The sequence below is a fragment of the Elephas maximus genome, chromosome 15, assembly GCF_024166365.1.
Source record: "Elephas maximus indicus isolate mEleMax1 chromosome 15, mEleMax1 primary haplotype, whole genome shotgun sequence".
NCBI classification, from domain to species: Eukaryota; Metazoa; Chordata; class Mammalia; order Proboscidea; family Elephantidae; genus Elephas; species Elephas maximus.
The window spans coordinates 75,763,407-75,784,301 of NC_064833.1; the positions used below are offsets into that span (position 1 = coordinate 75,763,407).

Sequence of the window (20,895 nt, forward strand, 5' to 3'; positions counted from 1 at the left end):
AATGAATTTTTAGTGTTAAATAATTAATCCATCAAAACATAAGAAATACCATAGCACATCTGGTCTAATATTTTGCCTTTAACAATGAAGGCAGTGTTGCAGGCCTTTATCTCTTTGCCTTCATTCCTTGATGAAATGGTTCTATCTCAAGGGCTCAACTAAGGGCTCTACAGAACTCCACCCTGAGTTCAGTCTCCTGCCATCACTAACATGCAGTTTGATTCCTCTTAAATGTCTTTTGCCACTTCAAAATAATTAATTCTCTCTGTTAGCTAGTCTGTTATAACTCAGGCGGTTATCTGTGATTCTCCTCTCTATATATCCTCCTTACCTAGGCAATCACCAAGCTTTCTTGCAGACTTCTCAGTTAAAGAGTTTTGGCATAAGGCTCCTTTTTTAGCCCCACTTCCACCCTAGTCTAGGTTCTTACTGTCTAATGCCAGGTTCTCATTATCTAATGCCAGAATTAACAGTATATTCCCTTAACCAGCCTCCCATTGTCCCTCTAGCCTCTTCTCTCAGCCATGCTTATTATACACTATATATTGTTGGCTTCATGTCACGTCACCACCTCACTATCTAAGGCCTGCAGGCTGCCTATGAACACTGCCCATAATGATGTCTTTCAGCTCATGCTCCACAGACATATTTCACTGCTGCATCAACAAAGCAGTTTCACTTTTATTTGTTCTATGTATTATAGTCCTGCTATCAGATTCCACTGGGGAAAAAAGTACTCTTCTGCTAAAAACAAAACAAGAGTACAAAAGCCACTGGCCTAAGCATCAATTCTACAGAATCTAGAACCTGGCTTTGTTGTGCAAATTCAATCTTTTCTTGCCTCTTTTCATAAATGGAATCATGTACTTAGCAATATTATTGAGAAACTAGTATCTGCCATGCACTGTAAATCAATAAAAAAGGCATAGTCTTCTCCACCTTCACAAAGTCTACAGACTACAAGACAGATTAGCAATTAGCAATTACAATGAAGTGTGTTAAATTCTCCCAAGAGAAAAATTTCTACATATAAGAGGGGAAGTGAGAATATTCTCCAATTCTCAGGTTCATAACTTAAGAATAAATAGCTTCCAATTGAGAGGGCTACAGGGGCAATTCAACAGTCTCGGGGGGAAAGCCAGGTTTTAATTAAAGCAAGAATGTGAAACAAATATGAAAAAGATGGAGGATGAAGAAGAGTTTGTTATTCCTGGGCAGAATTCCACAGGACACAGTGAAGAGGTTTGGGATGGAAAATGGTATAAGTTTAGGTTGGACAGAGGGAACACATAGCTTATATTCTGAGTTGTGACCAAGAACAGCAGAGATGTGAGGCATCACAGGTTTAAGAGGCTACAAGGCTACGAGCAAATCAGCTGGACAGGTAAGATGCGGGGAGGGAGGACATCAGCCAGTCAGGATTCACCAGTCACATAAATAAATGGTTCTTCTGATGGCATTTCTGGTGGATAGAGACTTCTATCTCTCCGTAAGTAGCCATCTGTGGTCTGGACTGATTTTTTGGATACTAGGGAAAATTTCCACGCTTTTGACTTCAGCCATACAAGCTCCAGGTTCCTGAGACCCTGTATATTGGTCGATATTAAAGGTTCCTGGAGGGTGAATACTAGGACATTTTTTTGGTATCCTATTCAAAGGTCTGCCTGCAGGGTACTATGTTAAAAAAAAAAAAAAAAAGGTAAAAAGCATATGTTTAATAAATTTTTGTGGATGCAGATGGATGTCCTTCATAGTACTGACTTAAAAAAAAAAAACACTTACAAGTAGAAAAATATCCCCAAACTATTCTTAATGATCAACAAATCTACCTGAAGCCTTACTGATTGATTTTAACTTCCAAGTCTCCCACTTACTACCTATATGTGACTCTGAGCAACCTAATTAACCTAACAGTGCCTCAGTTTCTTTGACTATAAAATAGTGCTGATAACAATAATGTCCACCTCACAGGGTTATAGTGAGGATCAAATGAATTAAAACACATAAAATGCCTAAAATGATAGCTGGCATACAGGAAACACCTTCCTGAGAGGTTATTTTCATAAAGCATGAGAACAATTAGCTTTTTAAAGCCCTGCACTGCTATATATGCAACGGATATGTTAACTACTTCTTCAAACTTCAACCATGACTTAATAGCCAGTCTATGAAGTTATTACTTACCTGGATCAAAATTATCACCAAATATTCTCTTGGCAGGAATCTTCAGGGCCATAGCAGGAAATTGTTTTCTTAACTAAAATTAAAAAAAAAAAAAATTACGTGAACTTAATTTTATAAATATTCTAGATATATGCACCAAACCAAATACAATCTGATTTTAAAGAAAATCCATAAGACATGCTTTTAAATATATGATCACCCAACATACAATATTAAATTATACAAATAAAATAGAATAGACTGACTAATCATTCTATTTTGTCCCAAATAAAACACTTAATACCTACGGCATAATAAAATGTATTAAAAAACATTCTGCATTCCACTTTGGTGAGGGGCATCTGGGGTCTTAAACACTAGCAAGCAGCCATCTAAGATGCATCAATTGGTCTTAACCTATCTGGAGCAAAGGAGAATGAAGAACACCAAAGACACAAGGTGATTATGAGCCCAAGAGACAGAAAGGGCCACATAAATCAGAGACTACATAAGTCTGAGACCAGAAGAACTAGCTGGTGCCCAGCTTCAACCGATGACTGCCCTGACAGGGAACACAACAGAGAATCCCTGATGGAGCAGGACAGCAGTGGGATACAAACCTCAAATTCTCATAAAAAGACCAGACTTAATGGTCTGACTGAGAATAGAAGGACCCCGGAGGTCATGGTCCCCAGGCCTTCTGTTACCCCAAGACTGGAACCATTCTCAAAGCCGACTCTTCAGACAGAGATTGGACTGGACTACGGAACAGAAAATGATACTGCTGAGGCGTGAGCTTCTTGGCTCAACTAGACACATGAGACTATGTGGGCAACTCCTGTCTGGGGAGGAGATGAGAAGGCAGAGGGGGAAAGGAGCTGGCTGAATGGACAAAGGGAATACAGCGTGGAGAGAAGGAGTGTGCTGTTTCATTAGGCAGAGAGCAACTAGGAGTACATAAAAAAAAAAAAAAAACATAGCAAGGTATATATAAATTTTTGCATGAGAGACTGACTTGATTTGCAAACTTTCACTTAACACACACACACACACACACACACACAAAACAGTATGTTCCCTTGAGCAAGTAGTTACTTAACAGCTCTGTGCCTCAGTTCTCTTACTTGTAAAATGGGAATAATTTTAGTGTTTATCCTACAGATTTGTTGTGAGGCTTAGAGATCATATATGTAAAGTGAGTAGACTAGAACCTGTCGTGTAAATGTTGACTGTCCTCCATCGTGTATAACCTTAGGAGAAGATGTCATTTTTGTGTTCTCATTGCATGAATAGATTGACAATAGCTTTCTAAGAATGCTAATGAATTTGTTTTTAACATCTGTGGTCTTAACTTTCCTCCCATTAATAGTCTAATATATATGATTACACAATTATATAATAATAAAATGTATTATATATTTAATTTTATATTTACTAAATATAAAAATTTGCTTATCACCATACAAGGTACCACTTGGCCCTGAAAAAATTAAATTTTGAACAATCAATTAAAAAAACTGGGTTCTATTTTTATCATACCTTTGATGCCAAAACACTGTATACACACAACAAAACTGTAGGTCCAACTACCAACTGACAGGAAATGCCAAGAGCAGAAGATGTATTAATCACTCTACAGCATGGGGGCGCTATCAACAAAATCCAGACAGTGAAAAATCTATAGACAAATGACCCTGCTTTTCTCAACAAATAAAAATTGTAAAGGAAAGAAAAGAGAGACAGAGGGGGAAACCTAGTGATTAAAAGAGACTTGTCAACCAATCACATAAACACTCAGTGGATATTCTGATATTAAGACATTATTGTAGGTTTTTTATGTAGGTGTGATGTGGTATTGTGTTTCAGGAATCCTTATCTTTTGGAGGTCTATACTAAATTACCTACAGATGAAATGATATAATGGCTGAGATTTGCTTCAAAATTACGATGGGCTGGCCAGGGGTGGCAATGAAACAAGACTGGCCAGGTATCAGTAACTGTTGAAAATAGATGGTAGATTACATTATATTTTGTGCTTGTACTAGTCTCTCTACTGTATGTATTTTGAGAATTTCTATAATAAAAAGTTTTAAAATTCAAACTACACTTATAAACAACACATTTAAGTTGACAATTAAAATGCTTGAAAACTAGGAATTTTACTTCTGTCTACTCTTTTATTCTAAAAGGAACACAAGGAAAGCATTTGTGTTTTCGAACGCAGGGAAGTCCGGGCCAGGTAAACAACACAAGTGATACCATTCTCTTGCTTTTTTCTTTGCCCCTCACCACAGAAAGCAGAAATGGAAGGAGTTACACAAGAAGAGAGACACACAAAGTGGCAAAATGAAAAAAGTAAAGAAAAAATACAGGAGAAATGAGGGAGATGGATAATAAAACCTGAACTAGACGTTAAAGACAATTTTCTGGAGTTTCAAATGAGGTATCTGATCAAGAGAGAATGAAGGTGATCGTAAGGGGGGAAGTCCCCAAAACAAGCTTTCCTACTTTGCCTTGATGCTTAAAGATACTCATGTATTAATATGCCATCTAATTAATTACCAGCTATTTGAATCATGAAACTAGCATGAAGATCCTAAGCCTTTCCTCCATGAAGATGGCCACATGGCTGATTCCTCATGGCACTCCCAACCCTACACCCTCTTGTGAACAGTTATTTAGAAGGTACATCTGGTCTATGTAATATTTTAAGCAAAACAGAAAAAGAAGCCACAAATTTTCAGTTATTAGTAGTCCTGTGAACAGAATTAGATATTATTGCTCTAAGAAGTTTATACAAAGTTTTTAAATATCACTAAAAAATTACAGAAGTTATTCCCATACATAAACTTGTACTGGCTATTATTTTGTTTCAAAAGTGTGACCCTCAGTCACAGTTAAAACAAGACTATCTCAGTATCCTTTGATTAAGCAATATTTAAAACTATATCTATATAGTTAAGTCCAGTTACATATGCATTAAAGAGAAACTATAGAACAGAAGAAAACACAGTAAAATTATTAACAGTTATAATCTCTGTAGCACTATTATTTAAAAAAAAAAAAAAAACAGTTGCCCACAAGTAGATTCTGACTCCTGGTGGCCCAGTGTGTTGCAGAATAGAACTGTGCTCCACGGGGTTTTCAAGGCTGTGACCTTTCAGAAGCAGATTACCAGGACGTTCTTCTAAGATGACTTGGGGAGGGTTCGAACCACCAACATTTCAGTTAGTAGTTGAGTGCTTAACCATTTATACCTGGGTGAGTTTTAAGTTTAATCTAGTTATACCTTCCTCTGTTTTCCAGATGTTCCAGAATATGCATTAATTTTATACAGGAAAAAAATGGCATTTTATTAATTCTAATATTTATAATAATAATATTAGAATTTATAAAATGCCACTTCTTTTTTTCCTATACTGGTGGTGCAGTGGTTAAACATTTGGCTGCTACCCAAAAGGTTGGTAGTTCGAATACACCAGCCACTCCTTGGAAACCCTGTGGGGAAGTTCTACTCTGTCCTATAGGGTCGCTATGAGTCGGAATTGACTAGATAACAATGGGTTTAACATTATTAAAAAACTTAAATTTCAGTTAGCACATCAGTTGTGTATTTTTTGAACAGATATGGATATAGCAAAATGCTACGTAAAGATGAAACAGAAGCCCCACTCTTATGACGTAGCAAAGCATGGGAAATTGTGCAGCTAGACAATGTTTGGGTCATTTTAACCCATATAGGAAATAACGTATCTTTTAACTGAGGTATATATTTAACTTCCTTCATATTTAAAAATTCTCACAAATGATAACTCACAGATTTATATATCAATCTATGGTATCCCTATTTTTAAAATCAAGAGACAGGGTTAAGAACATCAAAAAAATTACCTTCTTAAATATAAAACAATTTTTCTGAAGGTTAACTGTTCATTAAACAATGACACAGGAGATCCTTATTTATTACTAGATGATATCAAAAGAATTTCATATTTAGGATTTGAAGTACAATTGCCTCAAAGCATGGAATCCATAGCTTTCTCAGTAATGTGGGATTCTATAACTACTCACTGAGGAGAGTTCTTTGGCCTCCTACACACATATTACCTCAAAGCAATGTTACTGTTTTTAGGTACCCTTGAGTCGCCTCCAACTCATAGTGACCTCATGTATAACAGAACAAAATGTTGCCTGGTTCTGGGCCATCCTCACAATTGTTGCTACTTTTCAGCCACTATGTCAATCCATCTCTTTGAGGATCTACCTCTTTTTCTCTGACCCTCTACTTTACCAAGCATGTCTTTCTCCCGCAATTGGTTGCTCCTGATGACATGTCCAAAGTAAGCGAGATGAAGTCTTACCCTCCCTGCTTCTAAGGAGCCTTCTGGCTATACTTCTTCCAAGAAAGATTTATTTATTCTTCTGTCAGTCCATGGTATATTCAATATTCTTCACCAACACCACAATTCGAATGCAGCAATTCTTCTTCAGTCTTCCTTTTTCATTGTCCAGCCTTTGCATGCATGTGAGGCAACTGAAAAGACCATGGTTTGGGTCAGGTGCACACTTAAGTCCTCAAAGCAATGTACTTGTTTTTTAAGATTTTAAAGAGGCCTTTTACAGAAGATCTGCCCAATGCAATATTGGCAGTCCCCAACTTACAGTGTATCCAAGTTGAATCAAACTACACTTACGATCGCCCCTTTTTTTTTTTTGGCTTAGAAGTGGGAAGTGCTAATGTTAAAATCGTAAGTTTATATGTAATGTTTCCAACCACCAAAGACACACAAAGATTGGATTTATAAAGATACTAATAATAAAAAGCAATAGTGAAAACTGAAAATGCAAAAGAGGTACTCGACTTATGTCAGAACCAACCTACGATGGAATTGTAGGAACGGGAACCCCATCCTAAGCTGGGGACTACCTTCAGGTCATTTGATTTTTTTGACTGCTGCTTCCATGGGCACTGATTGTATATCCAAGTAAAACGAAATCCTTGTTAATGTCAATATTTTGTCCATTCATCATGATTTTGCTTATTGGTCCTGTTATCAGGATTTCTGTTTTTTTATGTTGAGGTGTAATCTACACTGAAGGCTGCAGTCTTTGACCTTCATCAGTAAATGCTTCAAGTTCTCTTCACCTCCTTGGTCAAACAAAGATGTGTCATCTGTGTATCAGAGGTTATTAATGAGTCTTTCTCCAATTTTGATGTTGGGTTCTTCTTCATATAGTCCAGCTTCTCAAATTATTTGCTCAGCATACAGACTGAAAAAGTATGGTAAAAGGACACAACCCTGACACACACCTTTAAGGATTTTAAACCATGTGGTATCCCCTGTTCTGTTTGAACAACTGCCTCTTGATCTATGTACAGGTTCTGCATGAGCACAATTAACATTATTCATAATTTGTTATGATCCACACAGCTGAATACCTTTGTGTAGTCAATAAAACACAGGTAAACCTCTTCCTAGTATTCTCTGCTTTTAGCCAAGATCCATCTGATATCAGCAGTGATATTCCTTGTTCTATGTCCTCTTCAGAATCTGGCTTGAATTTCTAGCAGTTCCCTGCTGAAGTACAGCTTCAGCCATTTTTGAATTATCTTCAGCAAAATATTGCCTGCATGTGATATTGATATTGTTCGATAATTTCCATATTCTGCTGCATCACCTTTCGCTGGAATGGTCATAAATATGGATCTCTTCCTCTACCTGGCCAACCAACTTAAAGCAATACTCTTCACAACACAGGTACCTATGTAAGGATCGGCCTGATGTGTTACAATTACCTGACGGTCTCACTTGCTACTTAAGAAAATACAGTCAGCCCTCCATATCCACAGATTCTGCATCTGTGGATTCAACCAGCCTCAAACTGAAAATATTAGGGGAAGAAAAAAAAGTTCCAAAAAGCAAAACTTGAATTTGCCACACACTGAACACTAACCTGAATCCATAGCATTTATACTGTATTAGATATTATAAGTAATCCAGAGATGATTTAAGGTATATGGGAGAATATGCATGGATTATACGCAAATACTACGTCATTTTATATAAGGGAATTGAGCATCCTTGGATTTTGTTATCTGTGGGGGTCCTGGAACCAATCCCCTGTGGACACTGAAGGATGACTATATTTATGAATGCAAACGCTAGGTTATGATTAACATTTAATGTCTTATTCATGAATATATAAAAACTGGTTTTAGAAATTTAAATAGCTAAGGACCTCTTAGATCTCACCCCCAGGTAACTGTCAGAAGTTTTAAAAGCAATCTAGCATGTAAGACCTAGCATGTAAGACTTATCATTAACTGTGAGTGAAATTACAGAAATAAGAGTGGGCTTCATGACATAGACCTTCAGACCTAACACTAGCTAACAATTTAACTAAAAATCACATGATCATTAACAATTATTAAAGAGCTAGACAGAAAAGATTTACTTCTAATAGTCTATAACACTAAAGAAGCCCTGGTAGCACAATGATTAAATGCTCAGCTGCTAACCAAAAGGTTGGCAGTTCAAACCCACCAGCTGCTTTGCAGGAGAAAGATGTGGCAGTCTGCTTCTGTAGAGATTTACAGACTTGGAAACCCTGTGGGGCAATTCTACCTTGTCCTACAGGCTGGCTATAACCTGGAACTGACTCAACAGCAATGGGTTTGGGGGTTTTCTGGTGGAATGATAGTTAAGCGCTCAGCTGCTAACTGAAAAGTTGGCAGCTCGAACCCACCCAGTGGCCCTGTGGGAGAAAGACTTGGCAATCTGCTTCTATCAAGATTACACCCAAGAAAGCCCTGTGGGGGGTGAAGCCAAGGTGGCGGAGTAGTGAGATGCTTCTGGTGAATCCTCTCACAACAAAGACCCCCCCCCAAAAAAAATGAAATGATTATATTTATGACAAGCTAGAAGCCCTGAACATCAAAGGCAAAGTTAGAAATGGACTGAGCGGTAAGGGGATGGTGAAACAGTTCAGAGCAGAGAGGAGTTGCCGGACCTGAATTGCCAGGAACCCTCAGGCACCATTCCTGGGAGCAGGTGCAGTGGGCTGGTGGTAGCGCTCTACCACAGTTTCCTCAGGGAGAAACACCCACCCGCACAGCCTACTCACACCTTTGGAACCAGAAAAGAATGGCGCTCTCGGCAAAAACTAAGTACTTCCGTATATTTTACTGTGCCCCCCACCCCAAAGCCAGCTCAGTGGCTGTTGACTTCCCTGAGCCTGAAATAGGTCCTGTTGCACAACCTGAGCCATTCTCCCAGCCTTGGAGAAGGAATAAATTCACAACTGGGGGAAAGACTATCTGTCAGCTACACTAACCTGGGGGCCTCAGGACAGAAGCAACTCCTATCCAGACATAAACGGACTGTGGACTTTGAAAACCTTTCCCCCCTGCATCGACCTGTACGGGCCTATTTTAGGAGAATAGGCCCTTGTTGGCAGACTGCAACTGTTTTATCTCTGCAGTGGAGAGGTGGGTGTTTGATGTTTGACACTGATTTGCCTACTAAACAGGGTTCTCACCTACCCACATCAGAGGCCTAAGGACCGGTAGATTCACTCAGGTCATCCAGCCACCTGCGACTGGGGTCCAAGGATAAATGGTACCTCCCAGTCTTCACAACCAAAAGCATTGGATGCCCACAGTCCATATGCAGAACCCACCCCCCTGTGTGCTCTAGGGAACAGAAACATGCTTTCCTTAGACACTTGGGGGATGGTTGTCAGCCCCATGCCTTGTTCAGATCATGATCCCCTGCTGCAACCAGATACCATTACCTACGCCAATCACCCCTGCCATCCTAAGACTGTAGGACAGAGCCTGTACCACACACTTGATGACCAACTACCTGGATACCTGAGCTGAATCCATAAAAGAAAAGCGAATAGACTCCTAGGCTCATATACCTGGTAACACCTCTAGCCGTCTGGTGACAGGACGTTAGAGCTTCAAAGGTGAAAATAATCAAGCTAGCTCACTCAAGCAACCTATTTGGGCATATCAAAACAAAACAAAACAAGAAGCTAGGATACAGTAAGCAAACATAAAATAAACTAATACAATAACTTATGATGGCTCGAAGACAACAGTCAATATCAAATCACATAAAGAAGCACACCACGATCGGTTCAACAAGCTCTCAAAACAAAGAATCGAGGGATCTTCTGGAGGAAGGTGTATTCCTGGAATTACTGGATGCAAAATACAAAAGATTAACATACAGAACTCTTCAAGAGCTCAGGAAGAAGAACAGGCAATATGCAGAACAAGACAAGGAACACAAAGATAAACCAGCTGAAGAAATTAAAAAGGTTATTCAAGAACATAATGAAAAATTTAATAAGCTGCAGGAATCCATAGAAAGGCAGCAATCAGAAATTCAGAAGATTAACAATAAAATTGTAGAATTAGACAACTCAACAGAAAGTCAGAGGAGCAGAATTAAGGAAGTGGAAGGCAGAATTTGTGAGATGGGAGATAAAGCACTTGCCACCAATATACCTGAAGAAAAATCAGGTAAAAGAATTAAAAAAAATGAAGAAACCCTAAGAATCATGTGGGACTCTATCAAGAGAAATAACCTATGAGTGACTGGAGTACAGAACAGGGAGGGATAGGAGAAAATATGGAAAGAATTGTTAAAGATTTGTTGGCAGAAAACTTCCCTGAAATCGTGAAAGATGAGAAGATATCTATCCAAAATGCTCACTGAACTCCACAAAAGGTTGATCTTTAAAAGAAAGTCACCAAGACATATTATAATCAAACTTGCCAAGACCAAAGATAGAGAATTTTAAGAGCAGCTAGGGATAAACGAAAAGTCACCTACAACAGAGAGGCAGTAAGAATAAGCTCAGACTACTCAGCAGAAACCATGTAGACAAGAAGGCAGTGGGATGACTCATATAAAACACTGAAGGAAAAAAACTGCCAGCCAAGAATCATATATCCAACAAAACTGTCTCTCAAATATGAAGGTGAAATTAGGACATTTCCAGATAAAGAGAAGTTTAGGGAATTCGTAAAAACCAAATCAAAACTACAAGAAATACTAAAGGGAGTTCTCTGGTTAGAAAATCAATAATATCAGATATCAACCCAAGACTAGAACACTGGACAGTGCAATCAAATGTCAACCCAAATAGGGAAATCACAAAAATAAATCAAGATTAAAAAAAAAATGCTCAAAACAAAGAAACAACAATGTCATAATGTAAAAGAAGACAACATTAAAACAATAAACAGGGACTAAGAAATGCAGTCATGGATTTTTCATATGTAGAGGAAGACAAGGCAATAATAAAGAAATAAAATTTAGGTTTAAACTTAGAAAAACAGGGGTAAATATTAAGGTAACCACAAAGGATACTAACAATCCCACTCATCAAAATAAAATACACGAAAAATTAATAGAGAGTCAGCAGAAACAAAAATCAACTACAACGAATAAGAGGAAAAGACAATATATAAACATAAGCTACTCAGTACAAAAAATTAAGTGGGAAAAAGAAACTGTCAATGACACACACAAAAAGACATCAAAATGACAGCACTAAACTCATACCTATCCATAATTATGCCAAATGTACATGGACTAAATGCACCAATAAAGAGACAGAGTGGCAGAATGGATAAAAAAACACAATCCGTCTGTATGCTGCCTACAAAAGACACACCTTAGACTCAGAGACACAAACTAAAACTCACAGGATGGAAAAAAATATATCAAGCAAACAACAATTAAAAAAGAGCAGGAGTGGCAATATTAATTTCTGACAAAATAGACTATAAAGTTAAATCCACCACAAAGAATAAGAAGGGACACTATATAATGATTAAAGGGATAATATACCAGGAGGATAAAACCGTATTAAATAATTTATGCACCCAATGACAGGGCTGCAAGATACATAAAATAAACTCTTAACAGCATTGAAAAGTGAGATACACAGCACCACAATTATAGTACCAGACTTCAACACACCACTTTTGGTGAAGGACACGACATCCCGAAAGAAGCTCAATAAAGACTCGGAAGATCTAAATGCCACAATCAGCCAACTTGACTGTATAGACATACAGAACACTCCAACCAACAGCAGCCAAGCATACTTTCTTTTCTAGTGCACATGGAACATTCTCTAGAATAGACCACGTATTAGGTCATAAAGCAAGCCTCAGCAGAATCCAAAACATCAAAATATTACAAAGCATCTTCTCTGACCATAAGGCCATAAAAATAAAAATCAATAATAGAAAAAGCAGGGAAAAGAAATCAAACACTTTGAAACTGAACAATGCCCTGCTCAAAAACAACTGGGTTATAGAAGACATCAAGGATGGAATAAAGAAATTCATAGAATCCAATGAGAATGAAAACACTTCCTATCAGAACCTTTGGGAGACAGCAAAAGCAGTGCTCAGAGGTCAATTTATATCAATAAATGCACACATACAAAAAGAAGAGAGGGCCAAAATCAAAGAATTATCCCTACAACTTGGGCAAATAGAAAGAGAGCAACAAAAGCAACCCTCAGGCACCAAGAGATAGCAAATAATAAAAATTAGAGCAGAATTAAATGAAATAGAGAACAGAAAAACAATTGAAAGAGTTAACAAGCTTTTTCCAAAAGCTGGTTCTTTGGAAAAATTAACAAAATTGATAAACCACTGGCCAAACTGACAAAAGAAAAGCAGGTGAGGAAGCAAATAACCTGAATGAGAAATGAGGGGGCGATATAAGAACAGGCTCAACTGAAATTAAAAGAATCATAGCAGATTACTATGAAAAACTGTACTCTAACAAATTTGAAAACCTAGAAGAAATGGGTCAATTTCTACAAACACACTACCTACCAAAACTAACACAAACAGAGGCAGAACAACTAAATAAACCCATAACAAAAGAAGAGATTGAAAAGGTAATCAAAAAACTCCCAATAGAAAAAAGCCCTGGCCCAGACGGCTTCACTGCAGAGTTCTACCAACTTTCAGAGAAGAGTTAACACCACTACTACTAAAGGTATTTCAGAGCACAGAAAGGGAGGGAATACTCCCAAACTCATTCTTTGAAGCCAGCATATTCTTGATACCAAAACCAGGTAAAGACACCACAAAAAAAGAAAATTACAGACCTATATCCCTCATGAATTTAGATGCAAAAATCCTCAACAAAATTCTAGCCAATAGAATTCAAAAACATATCAAAAAAATAATTCACCATGACCCAGTGGGAGTCATACCAGGTATGCAGGGATGGTTCAACATCAGAAAAACAATTAATGTAATCCACCACATAAATAAAACAAAAGACAAGAATCACATGATCTTATCAATTGATGCAGAAAAGGCATTTGACAAAGTTCAACGCCCATTCATGAAAAAAGCTCTCAGCAAAACAGGAATAGACGGAAAATTCTTCAATATAGTAAGGGGCATTTATACAAAGCCAACAGCCAACATCATCCCAAATGGAGAGAGTCTAAAAAGCATTCCCCTTGAGATTGGGAACCAGACAAGGATGCCCTTCATCACCGCTCTTATTCAACTTGTGCTGGAGGTCCTAGCCAGAGCAATGATGCTAGATAAAGAAATAAAGGGCATCCAGATTGGCAAGGAAGAAGTAAAAGTATCACTATTTGCAGATGACATGACCTTATACACAGAATACCCTAAAGAATCCTGAACAAAGCTACCGAAACTAATGGAAGAGTCAGCAGAGTATCAGAATACAAGATAAACATACAAAAATCGGTTAGATTCCTCTACACCAACAAAAAGAACACTGAAGAGAAAATCACCAAATCAATGCCATTTACAGTAGCCCCCAAGAAGATAAAATACTTAGGAAAAAATCTGACCAGAGACGTAAAAGACCTGATCAAAAAAGAAAACTGCAAGATACCAAAAGAGACTTACATAAGCGGAAAAACATACCTTGCTCATGGATAGGAAGACTTAACATTGTAAAATGTCTATTCTACCCAAAGCCATCTATAGATACAACGCAATTCCAATCCAAATTCCAATGACATTTTTTAATGAGATGGAGAAACAAATCACCAACTTCATACGGGAGGGAAAGATGCCCCAGATAAGTAAAGCATTACTGAAAAAGAAGAACAAAATGGGAGGCCTTACTCCACCTGATTTTAGAACCTATTATAATCAAAACAGCCTGGTACTGGTATATCAACAGATACATAGATCAATGGAACAGAAATGAGAATCTACCCACATACGAGCAGCTGATATTTGACAAAGGCCCAAACTCAGTTTAATGGGGAAAAGACAGTCTCTTTAACAAATGGTGCTGGTATAACTGGATATCCATCTGCAAAAAAATGAAACAAGACCCATACCTCACACCATGCACAAAAACTAACTCAAAATGGATCAAAGACCTAAATATAAAATGTAAAATGATAAAAATCATGGAAGAAAAAATAGGGATAATGCTAGGAGCCCTAATACATGGCATAAACAGTATACAAAACATTACTAACAATGCAGAAGAGAAACTAGATAACTGGAAGCTCCTAAAAATCAAACACCTATGTGCATCCAAAGACTTCACCAAAAGAGGAAAAAGATTACCTACATACTGGGAAAAAGTTTTTAGCTGTGATATTTCTGATCAGCATCTGATCTCTACAATCTACATGATACTGTAAAAACTGAACTACAAAAAGACAGATAACCCAAATAAAAAATGGGCAAAGGATATGAACAGGCTCTGTACTAATGAAGACATTCAGGTAGCTAACAGATACATGAGGAAATGCTCAGGATCATTAGCCATTAGGGAAATGCAAATCAAAACTACAATGAGATTCCATCTCCCTCCAACAAGACTGGCATTAATCCAAAAAACACAAAATGATAAATGTTGGAGAGGTTGTGGAGAGACTGGAACACTGCTGGTGGGAATGTAAAATGGTACAACCACTTTGGAAATCCATTTGGCACTTCCTTAAAAAGCTAGAAATAGAACTACCATATGATCCAGCAATCCCACTCCTTGGAATATATCCTAGAGAAATAAGAGCCTTTACACAGATATATGCACACCTGTGTTCACTGCAGCATTGTTTACAATAGCAAAAAGATGGAAGCAACCAAGATGCCCAACAACGGATGAATGGATAAATAAATTATGGTATATTCACACAGTGGAATACTACTCATCAATAAAGAACAATGATGAATCCGTGAAACATTTCATAACATGAAAGAATCTGGAAGGCATTATGCTGAGTGAAATTAGTCAGCTGCAAAAGGACAAATATTGTATGAGACCACTATCATAAGAACTTAAAAAATAGTTTAAACAGACAAGAAAATATTCTTTGATGGTTACAAGACGGGGGAGGGAGGGAGAGAGAGGGATTTTCACTAATTAGTAGATAAGAACTATTTTAGGTGAAGAGAAAGGCAACACACAATACAGGCAAGGTCAGCACAACTAGACTAAACCAAAAGCAAAAAAGTTTCCTGAATAAACTGAACACTTTGACAGCCAGCATAGCAGAGGCAGGGGTTTGGGGGTTATGGTTTCAGGGGACACCTAAGTCAATTGGCATAATAAAATCTATTAAGAAAACATTCCGCATCCCACTTGGGAGAGTGGTGTCTGGGGTCTTAAATGCTAGCAAGCAGCCACCTAAGATGCATCAATTGGTCTCAACCCACTTGAAGCAAAGGAGAATGAAGAACACCTAAGATACAAGGTAATTATAAGCCCAAGAGAGAGAAAGGGCCACATAAACCAGAGACTACATCAGCCTGAGACCAGAAAGACTAGATGGTGCCTGGCTACAACCGATGACTGCCCTGACAGGGGACACAACAGAGACACCCTGAGGGAGCAGGAGAGCAGTGGGATGCAGACATCAAATTCTTGAAAAAAGACCAGACTTAATGCTCTGACTGAGACTAGAAGGACCCCAGGGGTCATGGTACCCAGACCTTGTTAGCCCAAAACAGGAATCATTCCCGAAGCCAACTCATCAGACAGGGATTGGACTGTACTACAGGATAGAAAATGATACTGGTGAGGAGTGAGCTCCTTGGATTAAGTAGACAGATGAGACTATGTGGTCATCTCCTGTCTGGAGAAGAGATGAGAGGGCAGAGGTGGGCAGAAGCTGGCCGAATGGACACGAAAATAGAGAGTGGAGGGAAGGAGTGTGCTGTCTCATTAGTGAGAGCGCAACTAGGAGTATATAGTAAGGTGTATGTAAGTTTTTGTACAAGAGAATGACTTGGGTTGTAAACTTTCACTTAAAGCACAATGAAAATTAAAAAAAAAAAAGAAAGAAAGCCCTATGGTGCAGTTCTACTTTGTCACTTGGAGGCATTATGTGTCAGAATCAATGCCTTGGCACATGGCAATAACATGACATTAAAACATACGTTAAGCTGTACATCTTGTTCCCATATCTCCAGTGGTTTATTTGGAACTACTCAACAGTCTCTTCTTCCCAATCTTGTTTAAGAATTTCAAAGTCAGGATATTTCTGAAAAACCTCTTACCCTTTCCTGGTTGTCTGATATATATGAAGATTAATTTAAATCATTTAAATAAATCTTAGTGTTGGGTTTTTCTCAGAGGTTTTGTTTTAAATAAAAAGCAGACTATTACTTACAGTGTTGTAGAGCTTATCAAACTCTGCATATCTCCTGAAGACAAACCACTCACTGTGGCCCACTGAAACCAGAACTTTATAAACCTGTGGAAATAAAAAAAACATAATAAAATTTAACTGCATAAACAAATTCATCAGCCATTTAAATACACAGAACCTGTTTTCATACTCATGAAGCTAACTTTAAATATTAATGTTTATATATGACTCACCAACATATACAGGCATATCAACTAAAACACTTATTTTACATTATCAAAAGGCAACATTTTATTTTTAAAATGTTATCAAATATTTCTGTAATTTTCGGAGTACCCATTACTTAACCAGCTGCCATCAAGTCAACTCCACCTCCTGGTGACCCAAGTGGGTCAGAGTACAACTGTGCTCCATAGAGTTTTCAATAGCTGAGTTTTCAGAAATAAATCACCAGGCCTTTCTTCCCAGGTACCTCTAGGCAGACTTGAACTTCCAATCTACTGGTTATTAGCTAAGTGTGTTAACTGTTTGTACCATCCAGAGACTTCACCCACTATTTAAATCTACTGAATTGTAACATTTTTGCTGCCACTCCCCTCTCTTCTTACCCAGCAGTAACCACTACCCTGAAATTATAAGGTATTTACTTCCAAAAATGATACCTGACACATACCAAAACCAAACCTGATACTGTACAGTCAATTCTGGGTCATAGTAACCCTCTTGGACAGAGCAGAGCTACCCCACAAGGTTTCCGAGGCTGTAATCTCCATGGGAACAGTCTGCCACATCTTTCTCCCATGGAGCAGCCAGTGGGTTTGAACCACCATCCTTTCAGTTAGCAACTGAGCCCTTAATTACTGTGCCATCAGGGCTCCCTGCCCAGCACATAGTAAACACTCAATTAAATGTTAGTTTTCCTCCTTCGAGGTCATCTTTTACACAGACTTTTTCAAGAATTATCCTCAGATTTCCTAATACTGTCTTAATATGTTTATTATTTTTATATATAATCTTAATCAACAACCCTATGAAGTAAGCAGAATATTCCAACCCCTACTAGACATACAAGGAACTGATGGCCCCCAAAAGTTAAGTAACTTGCCCAAACTCATAGACTTAACCAGTACCAAAACCATCAATATTAATAATACAGAATTAACTCTCCTAATTCATCCCACAGGTATTTCCAGAGTTTAGTTTAACATACCAATGTTGAAATAACAGTTTGGGTCCCCAACGGTCTTATATCATTTCTAAAGGGAAAATAACAAGAATCTATACTGACATAGACAGAAGAGGAATAAAGATGACCAACATGTGGCCTGGGTTATCAATCTCATTATTTTACAGAAAAGAGTAGAAGAAAGAGACATAAGTTGCCATTTGGGTTTACAATACAATTGCCCAAAGTCTGTTAGACAGCTTAAAAGAAGAAGCCAGGTTTATTTTTAAAGATGGGCATACAAATGCGTACAAACTGCCCTTTCCTAGGAAAGGCAGGAAGCTACGCTCACAAGTTCATAGTTAGATAACACTGTGACGGCAATGCCTCCATCATACTGTAAGTGATTTTACTATATGAATCCTATAATATGTGCGTTTAAGGTATGATCACATTAATAAGCCCAGTTTCATGGAGACACCCCAGAATATAAAGCCATATCCCTCTGCAAGGAAGAGGATGAGATCTCACCCGGGTCTCAGTCACCTGGGCCAGAGATGCATCACTCAGAGGCTGAGAGAAAAAGCAGTCAGGCACTCTACGTGAGCTACAGGGTAGTAATTTGGTTTTAACTAGAAGGCATCAAGTTATCTTAGAGGAAGCTACTGGATATAAGATGCTATAATCAATTGTAAGATCATAGCCTCCATGTGGAGAGTCCAGAAAGGGAGTAAAGAACCCAGTCAAGGGGTCAGTGAGGTTGAGTCATGCTACCAAGACTAAAAAAAAAAAAACTAGAGTACAGATTTATTTCATGTGTCATTCAGGATCAGAATGCTACAGAAGGATCAGACACTTAGGCTTATATGATTGTACGTTTCTTGAATTCTTCGTGCTGACTTCCTAGTGAGGACAGCGGGGCTCAGAAAGGTGAAGTTGCCTCCCATGGTTATGCAAGTAGAGTTTAGAGTCCAAGCCTAAGCTCCAGGCTGAAACAGCTCTGCTCCAAATACATTTATAGGAAGTAAGATTAAACCTTGTGAAGTTACTAAACAGCAGTATGATTTATGAACAAGTGCTTATTAAAAAAGTTCTAATAAAATGCCAATAGGCAAAACCAAAAATTCTTTAAATTCAAAAAAATATTTTCATTAGAGAAAAATACAGAATTTCACAGGAAGAAGCAAAACACCTATTACAATATGAAATTATTTATTTTTATTTGAGCACTTGCTTCTCTGTCTTGCCCCACCAGAAGGTAAGTTCACTGAGAGCAAGAGAGGTGTCACTCTGCTCCCTACTGTATCCCCGAGTGGCTAGAACAGTGCCTGGCACACAATAGAAACTCACTGACAATTTGCTAAATGAATAAATTAAAGTATAATTTAGACTTGGTTTACATCAAGACATCCTAGAATGCAATGCATTTCTCTGTTAGAAGCTTCATGGTATTGAGCTATATAAAACACAGATAAGAACTAGAGTACAAGCAAATTATTGAATATTCAGTAACACAATGTCTCTTTTTGTTCGTATAACACAGGCATCTGGGCCTACTGAGGCTGGCATGGAGTCTGTGTTGGGTGGGTGTGGGCTCTATCTGGGCTGACTAGAAGCAAGTTTCATGAGGACAGAGGACTGAACTGTATGTGACCAGAAACTAACACGTGAACTCAGCAATATTTTCACTGAACATCTACTACCTCTGTTCCAGGTGTTGGTAAAACAATAGTGACGGATGTCCCTGCTTTAAAGGGCCTTGCATTCTAGTCAGGAAAAAAAAAGCCAAACCCAGTGCCATCGAGTCGATTCCGACTCATAGTGACCCTACAGAACAGAGTAGAACTGGCCCATAGAGTATCCAAGGAGCGCCTGGCGGATTCGAACTGCCGACCTTTTGGTTAGCAGCCGTAGCACTTAACCACTACGCCACCAGGGTTTCCCTAGTCAGGAAAGGCACACATAAATAAACACAAAATATGCTGAATGGTGATAACTGCTTTTAAAAAATTAAGTAGGGTAAGTGGGACAGAGAGTGAAAGGGGGAATGGGGTGTGAAGGGGCCCTAGTGGCCCAGTGCTTTCAGCCAAGATCCATCTGTCATCAGCAATGATATCCTTTGTTCCATGTTGTCTTCTGAATCCAGCTTGAATTTCTGGCACTCTCCTGTCCGTGTATTGCTGCAATCACTTTTGAATTATCCTCAGCAAAATTTTACTTGCATGAGATATTAATGATATTGTTCAATAATTTCTGCATTCTGTTGGATCTTTTCTCTGGAATGGGCACAAATATGGATCTTTTCCAGTCGGGTGGTATCATGGACTGAATTATGTCCCCCCAAAAATGTGTGTATCAACTTGGTTAGGCCATGATTCCCAGTATTGTGTGGTTGTCCTCCATTTGGTAATTGTAATTTTATATTAAGAGGATTAGGGTGGGATTGTAACACCACCCTTACTCAGGTCATCTCCCTGATCCAAGGCAAAGGGAGTTTCCCTGGGGTGTGGCCTGTACCACCTTTTATCTCTCAAGAGATAAAAGGAAAGGGAAGCAAGCAGAAAGTTAGGGACCTCACGCCACCAAGAAAGCAGGACGCAGAGCAGAGCGTGGCCTCTGGACCTGGGGTCCCTGCACCTGAGAAGCTCCTCAACCATGGGAAGATTGAGGACAAGGACCTTCCTCCAGAGCTGACAGAGACAGAAAGCCTTCCCCTGGAGCTGATGCTTTGAACTTGGACTTTTAGCCTACTTACTGTGAGGAAATAAATTTCTCTTTGTTAAAGCCATCCACTTGTAGTATTTCTGCTACAGCAGTACTAGATAACTAAGACAGTTGGCTAGGTAGCTGTCTTTCAAATCTCTTGCATTGATGAGTGAGCATCTCCAGTGCTGCATCCATTTGTAGAAACATCTCAATTGGTA

General features: G+C 38.4%; 1 protein-coding gene across 8 annotated transcripts in view; it reads right to left on the reverse strand.

Moving 5' to 3' along the window:
• The window catches only part of SGK3 (serum/glucocorticoid regulated kinase family member 3), a 219,068-nt gene that overhangs the window by 60,007 nt on the left and 138,166 nt on the right, over positions 1-20,895 (reverse strand). For all 8 annotated transcript variants that reach the window (XM_049853664.1, XM_049853666.1, XM_049853667.1 and 5 more), the window contains 2 exons: positions 16,828-16,911; positions 2,185-2,257 (listed from right to left, as the gene is read on the reverse strand). In XM_049853664.1, the coding sequence (XP_049709621.1) occupies positions 2,185-2,257; positions 16,828-16,911 (157 nt within the window). The remainder of the gene's footprint in view (positions 1-2,184; positions 2,258-16,827; positions 16,912-20,895) is intronic.